Source organism: Bufo gargarizans, chromosome 1, assembly GCF_014858855.1.
Source record: "Bufo gargarizans isolate SCDJY-AF-19 chromosome 1, ASM1485885v1, whole genome shotgun sequence".
NCBI lineage: Eukaryota > Metazoa > Chordata > Amphibia > Anura > Bufonidae > Bufo > Bufo gargarizans.
Genome location: NC_058080.1, coordinates 691087662 through 691103520, shown reverse-complemented (window position 1 = coordinate 691103520; position 15859 = coordinate 691087662). Strand labels below are relative to the sequence as shown.

Genomic DNA, 15859 nt, shown 5'->3' with positions numbered 1-15859 from the left:
ACAGGGAGTAGGAGACGGCTGTGTTTCTGGAGAAAAAAGCTCAACTTGTTCCTGGCAGTGACGCTCTCCAGTGTGATTGTGCAGTCTCCTCTCCTCCTCCCTGTTCCAATGGTATGAATTTACATAGCCTAGTATGTAATTTTTATATTTATTTTTTAAATTTTAAATTTTGTTTGTATTTATATTTTACATTTTTTGGAGCCCCTCTAGGAGGCTACAATGTCCACTACTTTTTTTTTTTTTTTTAGAATATTACTATAATCCCTGCAGCTCTAATAAGCTGGGTCTCTTCAGAGAGACCCAGCCTATTAGAAATAATGATCAGCATCCCCAATCACCACACCCTTTAGATGCTGTGTACACGACATCTAAAGGCTGAAATGTCCACAATCTGCATTATTGCTGGTCGTGGAAATTAGCCACGGACCTCTGCCACGAACCTCTGCTGTTTGTAACAGCAGAGACCTGTTGGCTATGGCGCCCGCTGTACGCGCGTGCAGACGCCATGTATAAAGACCCCACCAGCTCCATACATGTACAGCATTGTTAGCGAAGGGGTTAAAGAAGACATAAAGCTAGAAAGCGCACAATATCCTTTAAAAATATTGAATAAAAGATGATAAATACAAAGTTAAAGGGGTTGTTCAAGTGTTTAATATTGGGGACCAGGATAGCTATTAATATCAGATTGCCAGTGGTCTGACACCGCTGCCGATCAGGTGTTTGAGGAGGCAGTGGTCGCAGATTACCAAGCACAGCACTGTCCACTGGATAGCGGCTATGCTTGTACTGCAGCTCAGTATGGGAATGAGTAGAACTTAGGCCATTTGATAATGAACGGGACGTCACCGGTCTAGGAAAAGGCCGAAGCGCTCACTAAAGCGCCTCAGCCTCTTCAAACAGCTGTTTAAAACAATTGATATGTTCCTATGATACAGTATATACATTTGTTTTTAAAATTTGGTGACACTTTAAAGAATTTTTTGTGATGTTATTTTAACTTTTCGATGTCACTACATATATATAAAAAAACAAAAAAACTTAAAGTCCTGTAGGATTACAATGACAGATATGACTTATTTATAGATAACACAGGATCCACCATTTACAATAGCTGATATCACAGCTTATCTACTCCCTCCTGGTCACAGAGCATACCTAGAAAACTCTCCCACAGAAGTCAATGATTCCTCTCCAGTCTGTTGTGTCTATGGACCATGTGGCTGCTGCAATGCATATTTGTAAATGCTGTGAACAACAGCTCAGGCAAGATGCCCCCCCCGCCGCTTTTCAGTCACATAGTATGTTTTTTTTCTGTGGGACAAGTTGTACTTTCTAATGGCACCATTTACTATTTCATACAATGTAGTGGGAAGCTGGAAAAAATTCCAAATGGGGGGAAGTTGGAAAAAACCCCACAATTCTGCCACAATTTTATAGGTTTTGTTTCTACGGCATTCCCTATGCGGTTAAACTGATCCATGCCTTTTATTTTCTGTGCCAGAACGATTATGGCAATACCACATTTGTATAGTTTTTCTTGTGTTTTAATATTAGGGGGGGGGGGAAAACTTTGGGGAAATTAACGCAATTTTCTCTTTTCATCGCCAATTCTGACCCTCTTTTTTTATAGTTATGTCTACGGAGCTGTGTGAGGGCTAATTTTTAGCAGGGTGATCTCTTGTTTTTATTGATACTATTTTGGAGTGTTTAAGACTTTCTTATCACTTTCTATAAAAAAAAAAATTGGGATGTGAAGCAATGAAAAAATGTCAGGTCGGCCATTTTGATGTTTCTTTTTTCTGTTATGCCATTTGCCGTATGGGATAACTATTCTTGTATTTTTATAGTATGTGTGTGTGGTGAACGCGGTGATGCTTATGATGTTTATTTTTTTAATTGTTTAAATATTTTTATTTTATTGTTGGGGAAAGAGGGGGTGATTAGAATTTTATTACATTTTTTTATATTTTTAAAAACGTTCTTTTTTTCTCATAGAGAACCTGAACATGCAATTATTAGAGATTGATTCTCTTATAGACTCAAATGCAATAGCCCTGCTACAGGCAAGGTCTCTATAGGAAACCTGGCTGTGGCAGCCTCGGATCCTTCACAGGGACCGGGGCTGCTGCAGACAATGAATGGCTACCCCGATCACTGCTAGGGGGAGTTTTTCTGGCCCCGAGGGTGCTCCCGGATTTTTTACCTCTCGGATGCTGCGGTCACATTTGACCACGGCATCTAAAGGGTTAAATGTCTGCAATCGGCTGATCTCAGAGATTAGCCCCGGGTGTCTGCTGTTTAAAACAGCAGGTACCCGGTGGCTATGGCGCCAGCAGAGCTCACAAGCAGGCGCCATCTTTGAAGAACAGACTTCAGCCATAATAGTACAGCAGAGATCGGGAAAGGGTTAAAAATGCACCAAATGTATGAAGCAACATGCAACTGTTGTCAATTTGGCTCATTTTTCATCAACGCAGACCCAAAGCAAAACTGACTTAAAAAAACACATGATTTTCATCTACGTTCCTGTATTGTTAGTTTCTCCTTTATTCTATGGCTACGGGGCGTAATTCCAAAGCAATAAAATGACAAGTAACGATGAAATCAAATCCAGCTTGTGATTACTTACATCGAGGAAGCTAACATCTATATGTAAATCAATGTCCACGTCATCAATTGCTCCATATTCCCTGTAATGCAAATGTACAGAAGGTTAATAATAATAATACCAGCAGAAACTGCAATGTAAAAAAGTCTCTGTAACAGGGATCCGCAACCTTCGTCACTCCAGGTGTGGTGAAACTACGACTCCCACCATGCACACTTGCTTGGAATGCTGGAGGTTGCTGACCCCTGCTCTAGAACAATACTCAACATTACCCTCTAATAGACTTCAGCATTAACGAGGGCCTGTCACTAGGGATGAGCAAACCTGAACTGTACAGGTTCGGCGTTTGGGCAGTGGAGAAACACATGCATAATGGAAACCAGGACGGATCCGTTATGCGGCCCATAGACTTCTATTATGATGGAATGCCTCTTAAAGGCTTCCGTTTTGCAGGGGATTATAGATCATACAGAAAACCTGGCTAAACAAATTACAAATAATAACCAATACATAAATAAGACACGTGGACACCTGATGTGATGGAAAAATTAGGCCACAGACAACTTTCTTAAAGAACAGCTTAAACCATTAAATCATAACCCATATAACTTGATAACCACAGATTAGACCAGCCTTAAGCTCAGCCTAAGTACCAGAACTAACTCGTCCGCTCACCATTTTTCAGTGAGCGACTTTACCCCTCCTTCTAATAAAGTGACTGTGACAAACCGACAAATGACAGCGAGGGCTCTTTACTTGTGGCTTGGCGGACAGCATAACGCTGTCAGCCACCGCGAATATTTTCACCTTCCTGGCCAACCCTTTATAACCAAAAACGCAATGCCCTACCTGTTGCTGGGCCCCCACTTCTACTTAGCCCTGCAACAACCATCTAATAGGCCATTTCCCTGACCCATCCCTGCTACCTGCCCCTTTTACCTAGAAACTAGGGGTATTTTTAGCCACCTTGGGCCACAATCAGCTAAAAGACTAACATGGGATGATCAAAATCCCATGAGGATCCCTCCATACTGAGATTTCGGGATCCTAACATTCTGTCATAGAATTCCAATGTTTTTTTCTGTTATAATGGAATCCATTCTTCCACTGCCCGAACCTGAATCTGTAAAGTTCGGGTATGCTCGTCTCTACCCGTCACTTCTCCTGACTTGTCTGTTTTGGTAACAATTCTGGATCATATTTTATTATAACTTGCCAGCAAATTGAAATAAAGGTCCACCTGGGACACCAGTTGGAAGCGTGTCCCTGCACAATCTGACTCTATCCGATCAGTGCTGCCTGCCATTGCCATACTGTGTAAGGGCACGCCCCAAAATTGTTCCTATGTATCTGCACTGCTGAGAAAAATTATGTTTTAATCCTTACAATTGAGACTCTAGGAGCAATGGTGCATTACCGTTACTCCTAGAGGCTCATTTGCATGTATTAAACCTTTACTTTTCTCAGTAACGCGGGCACATATGAACATGGGACCAACACAGATGCCTTCAGCTGCCAAGTGCACATGTAACAGGTCAGCCTGTTATGGATAAAAAACATGGATAAAAAACACAACAGAAATTACCAAAAAAAGCCTTCAGAGGCTTTATTTTCTGAGGAGTCTGAAGAAAGCACAACTCCCAAAACAGCTGCTAGTCAATTTTTACAGGTGCACCATAGAATCTGTTATCACATACTGCATCACAGTGTGGTACTCCGGCTGCTCTTCTGAGGACAAAAAGACCCTCAAGCGCATCATCAGAATGGCTGGCAGAATTACTGGTACTCAGTTACCATCACTGGATGACATCTTCACTGCTCGCTGCAGCAACAGGGCAAAAATTATCTGCAGGGATCCAACTCACCCCGGCCACAGCCTTTTCACTCCCCTACCCTCTGGTAGGCGTCTTAGAGCCCTACATGCCCACACCACTAGGCTGAAGAACAGCTTTTACTCCAAAACAATCAGTCTCCTAAATGCTCGGAGATTATTGCCCCTTCCTAGGATAGAAACTACCACAGACTGAAAGTGACTGCTGCATTCATGAACCCATGATGACCTCTTGTCTGCAGTGGTGTCTGAATCAGTGTATATATACTCACAGGCACTTACTATATATATGCTGTGAACTGTGAATAGTAATGCCTTCTAGTGCAATGTTTTGTTTTTTTCTAGTGTAATGCTTTAGTTTAAATGTCAGTTCTTGTTCCTCTGTCCATGGCATCTAGGATTGCTCCAAACAACATTTCATTGTATTGTACAGTGTATTACATTGTATTGTACAGTGACAATAAAGGCATCTTAACTTATCTTAGCCAGTGTCATAGGTACAAATCTGCTGACAGATGTGCTTTAACTTGCAATACTGTGCACCATAATTGCACCAGAAATTACGGCCGCACATTGGTGCATCTTAAGCCACATCACATTTCACACCTCCTCGTGTGTAAATTGGGGTACACTTTGATTAGTAAATCTCCCCCTCTGCGTTTACCTGAGAGATACAGCACTGGGTCCATAGATTTCTCTCACTGCTGCGAGGTCAGCCTCCAATTGTGGGTGCTTGTGAAGTTCTCCATCGTAACTCACCTGTGCAAGAGAGAATACTTAATGTTAGCAACCTTTAACCCTTCACAGACTCAGACAATTTTAGCCTTAAAGAGGTTCTCCGGATATTAAGAAAATGAAAATATGTAAATATTACTTTATTATAAATGTATACTCAAGTACCTTTCATTATTTATAATGGCTCGTTTTGTCTGGGGAGCAATCATCAGGGCAAACAAAATGGCCACTGTCCCATTAGTTCCGACAATCACACACGAGGAGAGGACACGTGTAGTGTCCCACTAGGTAAAGGTGGGCACTACACAAGGGTTAATGTGTTTATTGCATTTAATGTGATGTTTAATGTGCATTTCCCTGTATTATCTGGGTGTCAGGCCTGTCAGGGTGTAGTTTAGCCTCCCAGACGTTAGAGGGAGCTAGAGAGCCCTAGGTATATATAGGTAGGCCCAGACAGGGGAGAGTCAGTGTATGCCAGGGGACTAGAAGTGCCACCTAGTCAGCCTGAAGCTCCTGAGGCTAATCACGATCCTCAAAGGGACTTTGCCTCAGGCACTCAAAATACCTGCAACATCCAGGGCACCTCATCCACCATCAGGCCTGGTCCCTATTTAATGAGTGTGCCCCAGAGGAACTTGTGTCTACCTCTCTTTCACTGCCACATGCCTGCCCAGGGTTCTCCTCAGAAAAGTGAGTAACCCTCGATTGCCCATAACCGTGACCTCACTATCGCTATATCCTGCAGGTCTGGCGTGCTGCACAAGTTACTTTACAACAATGAGGTTAAGAGCTGCCTCATCCTCCTCCTCCTCTCCACTTGTCATGGATTACAGATGAATACAGATGATAAGAACTTTAGCTGAATCTCTGGGGAGTTTAGTTCATGAGGAGACATGAAGTACAGAGAGGACGGACAGGACAGACTGTGGTAATGTGTTGCTGTGGTAATGGAGACTGTAAACAAATGCTGCTGCTCATTATCCACACCTCACCCTCCTCTCACATCTCCTCATCATCTCCATTCCCACAGATTCACCTGTATTCAGGATCAGGCAGCACTAAGAGGAGGATGAGGCAGCACTATGGCTCATTGTGGTGAAGTAACTTGTCCTCCTGTGTGATTCAGAAAGGTTTTGTGTGTACTGATAGGACAGCGGCCATTTTATTTCTCCTAATGATTGCTCCCTAGACAAAACAAGCCATATTTGTGAATATATCTATTATAAAATAATATTTAAGTATTTTTTTTTTTTTTAATTCCTGGAGAACCCCTTTAAAGAGGTTTTAGCATATTAATGGTCTAACCATAGGATAAGTCATTAGTAGTGTTGAGCGAAGCGAACTGTCCGAAGTGGACTTTGATCTAAATTTCAAGGAAAATTCGATTCACTGCAAAGCAAGTTTCCTTGTGCGATCAAATGGATGAGGTATGATTTTTTTTTAAATTATTACTATTATTATAGACCTTAGTATTAATGTCAGATCCCGCAATCAGCTATGGACACGGCATCTGAGAGGCAGGATGACAGGGAGCGGCGCAATCGCCGTTCCCTGTCATTGCACCCACTACTTACAAAGAAATGCGCTTCGGGACGAAGTAATTTGTCAAGAAGCAAATTTTTGGGTAAAATTTGGCGAAGCAGCCAAATCAAATTCTCAAGCCATCAGCATCAAACCTGGCTGTTCCGACTCTTGCACAGCCACTCATCAGCTGTGTGAAGGGGGACGGTGCTTGTACTGGCACTGTGGCCTCTTCATTGTTTACCTCGGTCTGTCTACCTCCAGAGTCTTCTGCCAGCATAGTGGACAGAGGTACGGACTTAAAGGGATGCAAACGCCTTCTCCCACAGATATGCAAGACTTGAACAACAGCAGAACAGTCTCTGTTCTATCATGCTTGTGCAGATGGCATTGGAGGTTCTCCTCAGTAGCAGTTCTCAATCAGTATCCCTTCCCCTGACTCAATGGTTACCACCCTTATAACGGGCTGTGTTCCAGGCTCTCCAATGTCTATAGTGCCTTCTAGTCCTGGCTGTGGTACACTGCTCTCTCCCAACCCAATGTTCACTATGGTTCCCAGTTACTCCATTCTGTTTCTCACCAGACAACACCACCACATATTATTTTTCAGCTACATCACATCTCTGGTGACCCAGCTCTGTACAGAGGCCCTATCTTCACAGAAGGCATAATGTCTCTCTCGTTGGCAGGAAGGGAATCCCCCTTGTATCATCCCGTAACCCAGCTAACAGGAGCTATGCAATGTCCACTATGCTTTTTTTTGCTCTCACGTAACTACTGGGTCTAAACATGTTTTTCCGTTACCAGGTATGGTGCCTACAGTCATACTTCACTGGGACAAACAATACCTATTCCCAGGACAGAAATCAGGACGGGCACAAAAAAAGATGTCAGCAGTGTTATTTATATATAATCTAGCAGTTGCTTGCTTTTTGCAGTAAAGCCTAAGGAAAACTGGGAAAATATATTGAAAGATTTTACAAATTGTCCAGACACAAAGTTGGACCCAAACAACAGTGCCCTATGTTCAAACATAACTAAAGATGAATGAATTTCTCAAAAATTCGATTCGGCCGGTTCGCCGAATTTTCTGAAAAAATTCCCCTCGATATATATTCGCAATGAATCGTGATAAAAAACAGCTATTTCTGGGCTGCATAGAGCCTTTATATGGATGTAGAACACTGTGCCTTGCAAATTAAAACACCCCTGAAAGCGGCAAATATATTTATCTTTTTTTACTGAGATAGACAACTAAAGGATTTGAAATTGGCAAGGAAACGATTTTAGTGTAAATAACAGCAAAAGTGAACTGTGTATATATTTCTCGTATTGGACTAAAATAGGCCACTAAACGTTTTCTAAGTAAATAACAGAAAAAGTGAACTGCGAATATTTTTCTCTTTTTCTCTAGAAATATGACAAACGCTTTTAGTGCAAATGACTCCAAATGTGAACTGCGTCTATTTTTCTCGTATTGTAGTGAAATATGACAAGAAACGCTTTTAGGGCAAATAACAGCAAATATGAACTTAGTCTATTTTTCTCTTTTTCTCTAGAAATATGACAATAAATTCTTTTAGCACAAATAACACCAAATGTAAACTGAGTCTATTTTTCTTGTATTGTAGTGAAATATGACAAGAAATGCTTTTAGCGCAAATAACACCAAATATGAACTAAGTCTATTTTTCTATAGAGATATGTCAATAAACGCTTTTAGCACAAATAACACCAAATGTGAACTGTGTCTATTTTTCTCGTATTGTAGTGAAATATGACAAGAAACGCTTTTAGCGCAAATAACACCAAATATGAACTAAGTCTATTTTTCTATAGAGATATGTCAATAAACGCTTTTAGCACAAATAAAACCAAATGTGAACTGCGTCTATTTTTCTCGTATTGTAGTTAAATATGACAAGAAACGCTTTTAACACAAATAACAGCAAATATGAACTTAGTCTATTTTTCTCTTTTCTCTAGAAACATGGCAATAAACGCTTTTAGTGCCAATAAGAAACAAAAGTGGCCTTGGTATATATTTATCTTTTGCCACAGATAAAAGCCACAAAAAGCTTTTCAACATAGCCCTTGCACCCCAATAACTAATTGCTGGAATGACAGAAATGTATTATGAGACTATCTGGATCCCCAAGTAATGCTTCCTAGCACTAGTAAATCGCTTCTTTCCTTTTTTTTTTTTTTTTTTTTTTTTTTTTTTAACAATTAGTTTTTCTTTCACTCTCCCTAGCACTTGCATACACTTCTGTCCCTGAACAAAGTACAATAGTGAATGGCAGACTCTAAGATGGCCGCCATATTTATAGGGCTGTGACATCACCAGGCTGGCTGGCTGCTGATTGGCTGCATGCATAGCCTTATGAGTCATCCCGCCTTCCCAGAGTTCCTTGCCCCATGTCCTCACGTGTAGCTGCCATTTTAGCCGCCATTGTAGCCGGCTAGTCGCCATGTTAGGAAAAATTGTGATTCATTACCACGAAGCGCAAGGAAATTTGCATTCATTCTGATTCAAATTTTTCCTGAAATTTAGAACTATTTAGATTTCGCTTCGATTCGCTCATCTCTAAACATAACAACAAACATATTGAAGGGTTATTCCCATCTTGCCCATTTATGGCATGTCCTGACATATGCATGGATAGCCCGCAGATCAGAAATGGTTGTAGAGGAAATCTCCTGGATACTTTTTGCATTGTTTTACTTTCATTATCGTAGAGGAGACCCCTGGATCCTGTTGAGACTGTTCCAGTTTTAGTATTGTAGAGGAGACCCCCTGGATGCTGTTGGGACTGCTCCAGTTTCATTATTGTACAGGAGACCAACTGGATGATGGTGGAACTGTTCATTTCACTTTTTAATGGAGACCACCTAGATGCTGTTGGGACTGTTCCCAGATTCATTATTTAAAGGAGACCCCTGCATGTTGATGGGACTGTTCTAGTTTCATTATTCTAGAGGGAACCCCCGGACGCTGTTGGGACTATTCGAGTTACATTATTCCAGAGGAAACCCCCTTGGATGCTGGTTGGACTGTTCCTCTTTAATTATTTGTTTGATAATGTGCCTCTTGTGTATTGTGTGTTTCTTGTATGCCTATGTTATATACATCTCTCTAAACACTCTACTTTGTGTAGTAATTGTTGTCTTCTGTAAAGTGTTGTGTTTAACATGAGAGTGCATGGGCAACAGCTCTTCAGTGGACCAGTGGCTAACATATAAGAGGACTTGTCCTTCTTATCTATGAAGGTCTCGGGAGCACACCATGAGGGTGGTGACAGCTGGTGATACTGGCATGCAGTCTTATTGCCTGTTTCCATGGTGGTCCATTTAGCAATACCAGCCATAAAGCAACTGGGACAGTAGAAGGATGTAGTGGTGAGCACCCGATCTATAAGTATATCTTAGGGAATCTTTACAATGCATAGCTACCATTCAGCCACATACCCCTGAAGAAGAGAACAATTGCATATTCTGCATTTGTGCCATGTGGGTACAACCACTGCTATCTTGTAATTTGGACAATCAAGAAATGTGTCTCTGTGTAAGAGATGGTTGTAGTACTCTTAAATGGAACCTGTCATCAACTTTATGCTGGCCTCACTGAGGGCAGCATAAAATAGTAACAGAAATGTTGATGTCAGCGGTGTGTCACTCATGAGTTAAAAGTAAGTGGTTGCTGAGAACCAGCATCATAATCATTGCAGCCCAGGCCTCGAAAAGAGTCAAATCTACTTGAGAAGAATCATCTCCTGCTCTCTCACCCATCTGCTGATGGTTGGCAGTTTTCTCCTACAGAGAAAGCGAGAAAACTAGGTAGAAGCCTGCCAATCATCAGCAGGTGGGCAGGAGAGCAGGAATTTATGAATAAACATGACTCTTCTCAGGTGGCCGTGACTCTTTTCCGGGCCCAGTCTGCAATGTTTGTGATGTTAGTTCTCGGCAACAACTTACTTTTACCTTATAAATGACAGACCGCTGAAATCAACTCACCTGTCTCTACGTTATGCTGCTGTTAGTATGGGCAGCACAAAGTTGATGACAGGTTCCCTAGGCTATGTAAACCTTTGGGGGCAATTTTTCTTTATTACACTGTACTCATTTTGAGCTAAAAATCATTTTTTCAATTGGTCTTTATTAAAAATATGGAGCTCTTTTTTTCTGTACAGGGCTGAGATGCTCTAGTAGCAGCCTCTGGATGTTCTCTCTTTTCCGTCAGTTTGGGAGATCACGGGCTCCTCATCTCTTCTCTCTGACCTTATAAACACTTATTATAGCAAAGTTCTCATCTTACTGATAAGAATGTGGCTTAAATAAGTGTTTATGACCTCTCAGTAGTTTAGACATAAGGTTTATTAGATGACCAAAGTGAAAGTATCAGTCACACAGTTAGAAAAACAGTTAACCCTTTGTGACAGAACGGCTCAATATTTTTAATAAAGGCCAATTGAAAATAAGATTTTTTGCAAAAAAAAAAAAAAAAAAGAGTAAACAAAAATTGCCTCTGAAGGTGTACATAGCCTTTGAATTGACGGGACAGGTTCTTCCCCACAAGGTCTCCATGTTAACTTGCCAGTTCTTCTGTAAAGTTGATTTTGTTGCTGCACCAAACTGCTTCAGGGCCATTATTCCTAAACTGTGACTTGTATACACAGGGGGATGTTGCTCGTAACCCCAGCCCTGACATTACATACTAGGAAAATAAAACTCCTGGAATTCCCCAGACACGGCTGTGGGTGTTTAATTTGACTTCTAACGTCTGGTGACTCTGAACGAAGAGAACCTTCTATGATTATGTATATTATTACTGGCTCCTTCTCAAAATTTTCTAGGCTCTAGTCAACTGGTCTCCAAGCTGTGCCTGTTCTTTTCTTGATCAACTACAACTCCCAGCAAATCCTCACAGCCACAAAACTAGTTGTAGCATCCCACAGGGGATTACTGCAGACTGTGGGTTCTTTTTGACAAAAAGTCCAATTTCAGACAAACTCTTTAATTTAGGATGACATCATAAGGAGACATCTCCAGTGACTGTAGTGGACATTTTGGATTTTGGAGTATACATTTCTTGTGAGCTTCAAGAAAAATAAAGTGCACTTTGCACAGTTTGTTGGCAGATGCAGTAGCAGTGCTCACATTTTCATTCAGCACCTAAGCAGATCTGTAGGCTTTTTCTCCCTTCATTCCAAACTTCAAAGATGTCAGCAAGGCCTGGTGAGATTGCCTGCCACCTGTACAGTAGTCTGTGTACTTGCCTGAGCACTGGGCAATTACCTAGGGTCACTGCTGACACTTGGGTGTGGGCAGGCAAGTAGAAAATCTGCACATATTTCTGTTTGCTTCTGCACCACATCCGCACCAAAAACCGCATGTGTTACTTGCAGTTTTTGCTGCGGCTTTGATACAGTTTTGCTGCAGATCTCATCCTTCCACTGGAGAGGGTGAAATCCACACCAAAAATAATAATAAATAAATAAAACATAATTGCCATGCTGCGAACTCATCCACTTGACCATATGTATTTTGCCGTCCGTTATGTCCGCATCGCATCAGTTTTTTTTTTGCTGATCCATTGTAACAAAACTGACAAAAATAGGACACATTCTATTTTGTTGCGGAACATACATTCGGACAGTAATGACCCAGAGTGCCATTATCACTCTTTTGCACCTTGCTACCATCTCTAATACGCTAACTTATGTCATCAGAATGTATTTTGTGTCATCCCTAAATAATGTGCATATTTATCCCTATGTAACTGTTCATGTTCATGCAATTGTCTGGTTCACCAGCAGGTGGCAGCAACATTGGCAGTGTGATAGTTTCTCTGGAGGGGAACTTCTAGTTGCTTCCAGCCCCCTCTAGAGAGGGAGGAGTTTAGTGCTAGTGAGTCAGTGTCTAGTCTACCCTACTAAGGGAGAGGTTGTGTGGCGGCCAGCAGAGCACTGTCTGCTCTGCTGGGCCTGCGGGCCCTGCCTGCAAAAGTTCTCCATGGTTGCTTGTCCCCTCCTGGGCTTGCATTGCCTAGAAATCCAAGCCAAGTAAGCTTGATGCCAGGAAGACGTTCCTAGGACTAGAGATAAAGTAAGAGACAGACTAAAACTAAGTTCCAGCATAAGAGGAAAAGTCCATGTTTAATCCAGCTAACATAGCAGAGCTGAGGAAGCTACAGCATAACTGAGCTGAGATTGTTGCAGAAGTGTTTGCCTGCCAGAGGTAAGGCGTCACGACTACTTGCTCTATAAGGCCCCTTGCAGACAAAGTTCTCTAAAGTAGGAATGCATGGTTAGGTTAAATGGTTGTTTGCTTTCACAGGTCAATTTTAGGCTACATGCACATGACCGTGTGCCCCCTGTATCACGGATCGCAGACCCATTCACTTGAATGGGTCCGCAATCATGGAGATGCGGAATGGAGGCAAGGATCGGTACCCCACGGAAGCACTACGGAGTGCGTCCGTGGTATTTCTGGGCGTGCCTCCGCACCGCAAAAAAGTAGCGCGTGCACTACTTTTTTGCAGTGTGGACCGTCGGATGCGGATCACGGATCCCATTCAAGTGAATAGGTACGCGATCCGCATGCGGCCTCCCCACGGTCTGTGCCCGTGCATTGCTGACCGCAATTTGTGGTCAGCATCACGGGCACGGAGCCCTTACGTTCATGTGCATGTAGCCTTAGGACTCGTTCACACGAACGTGTGCTGCCCGTTGCCGTATTGCGGACAGCATTTGCCAGCAGTTTTTGCAGCATTTTTGCTGTGAAAAAGCCAGCTCCAGATGTTAGCTGAAAGTCTATGGGAATATGAAATGCAGGACACGGGTGTTTTTTTTTTTTTTCTTTTGACGTTTTTCTTCATTTGTTTTTGCCTTTGTCTTCTTTTTTTTTTAAACAAGGCATACTGTAGCTCTTGCCATTTTTTCAGAAATGTTGCCACACGCTAGTGCAGGGATCAGCTGTTCCAAAACTACAACTCCCAGAATCCTCCTTTCACTTCTATGGGAGTTACAAGAACAGACGAGGAAGTGGGCATCCTAAATCCTAAACCTGGCCCTGTGGGGAACAGTGGCTGTGACTATAATGAAGGCACTGCTATGGGGCATGGTGGCTGTGACTGTTATGGTGGCGATTTGACTGGTACTGGTAGGGCATTAGGCGGGAGTTGTAGCTTCGAAGCAGCTGCAGTGCCGAAGGCTGCTGATCCCTGCGTTAGTGGTAAGTCACTGTCGGAGGAATTTATTATCCCCCCAGTGCCAATTTTCTCTCATAAAAAATTCTCAAACCTCGGTTTTTGTAACTTTTAAATGCCATTACATCTACATCTAATGAGCCCTAAAAAGGGGGCATGACACGGACAGAGTGGGGACAGGGCCCCAGCAAACTTACCATCATTTACACCAGTTTTGTGGAGTAAATCATGATTGCAATCTACATCAAGCATGAGCTGGCGCACATTTCAGTCTAGGAGCATGGACTGCCGGAGGATCTGCTTAATTTATAGGAGGCTTGTGCCTTGTTATACATTGCTACCTCCGGTGGTACAGGGGACATCAAAGACTGGCGTCTTTGTAAATTCCCCCGACAGTGTGCAAAAAACAAAAAAAAACACCAGAAAAAAATCCAAAAAGTTACAAAAGTGACAAAAAAAGTTTGCTCTTAGGCCTCATGCACACAACCGTATATCTTTTGTGGTCAGCAAAAAACGGATCCGCAAAAAAATTGAATTACGTCCGTGTGCATTCCATATTTTGCGGAACAGAACAGCTGGCCCCTAATAGAATAGTCCTATTCTTGTCCGTAATGCGGACAATAATAAAACATGTTCTATTTTTTTGCGGAACGGAAATATGGACATACGGAAACGGAATGCACACAGAGTAACTTCCGTTTTTTTGCGGACCCATTAAAATGATTGGTTCTGTATGCAGTCCGCACAAAAAAAACTGAACGGACACGAAAAGAAAATACATTTGTGTGTATGAGGCCTTATTCTGCCAAATTCATGATTCTGCACTGCTCCATTTCAGCGTCTATTTTCCGCAAGAATGCATGTTGTGCTGGTGAAGTGTAGGGTTAAATTTAATGTAGCACCTGCAGAGCTTTTTACAATTGCCGTACATAGAATATGATCTACTCTTCTGTAAAATGAATTTCCCATCTCAATAATTAATAGGCCCACCTAGTTCTTGGTAGTTTATATACCTTTATTTATAATGCATAAGCCTCAAGTGGCTCTGTAAGGGAATTCATTTTAAAGTGAATTAAGAAAGCATTATGGTTCTGTTTCACACATATTGCGCATGATAAAACATATTGAACTCTAAGCTGAAGTCGTCATTTTTAGAAATATATACATTAAATATGTATTCTGCAAAAAAAAATAAAAAAATGAAATCTCAGATGTGAAGAGCTCATCTACCGCACGGGTCAGCACTGCAATATAATAGGTAAGATATATAGTGGGGTGTTCTAGTTGACGATAAATAAAACATAAGCTAATAAAATATTCAGTCACACATAGAAGACATTGAAATAATATTAAGGAGTTTTAATAAGTATTCTTAAGGCAGGTGAATACATCTCAGATTTCTAATTCACAGCAAAGGGCCATAAAATGCTCCATAAGGAAGTTAAGTTTTAATTACTGCTTTGATTACAGTGACTCTGCTCTATGATACATGATGCGGATAAATGTAAAGGGAACAACTGGGATACAGATGTAGCAAAGTCGAATTTGGGATTATGCCCTGTGCGGGGTGACAATGTTGGCCAGGGGCAATTTTACCCTCAGCTACAGTCGATTGATGATATAGAAGTCAACTGGGACTTGATTTTATGCAGCCTGATACAAACTGGATGGGGGATGAATGATCGTTACTATGATCATTTATACATAGGGCAATGTGCTGGTGACAAAAGATACAATTCTGCAGGTAAAAAAGCTGATAAACAAGCACTTGCTTGTTTGGGAGCTGATTGGTAGGCCTTTTACATGTGCGGAAGATCAAGAAGAACAAGTGTCCCTTATACAGGGCTCATATAAAATCCACAAAACAGATGCCAGCACTTCCTCCTCTCGTTTAATCCTATTTTGTATAATATTACAAATGTTGTCTGTGTCCCAAGCAATCATCCATGTCCAT

General features: G+C 41.7%; 1 protein-coding gene across 3 annotated transcripts in view; it reads right to left on the bottom strand.

The window, feature by feature from the left end:
- PARP8 (poly(ADP-ribose) polymerase family member 8) overlaps positions 1-15859 on the bottom strand; it is a 276892-nt gene that overhangs the window by 87202 nt on the left and 173831 nt on the right. For all 3 annotated transcript variants that reach the window (XM_044276222.1, XM_044276223.1, XM_044276224.1), the window contains 2 exons: positions 5107-5201; positions 2633-2693 (listed from right to left, as the gene is read on the bottom strand). In XM_044276222.1, the coding sequence (XP_044132157.1) occupies positions 2633-2693; positions 5107-5201 (156 nt within the window). The remainder of the gene's footprint in view (positions 1-2632; positions 2694-5106; positions 5202-15859) is intronic.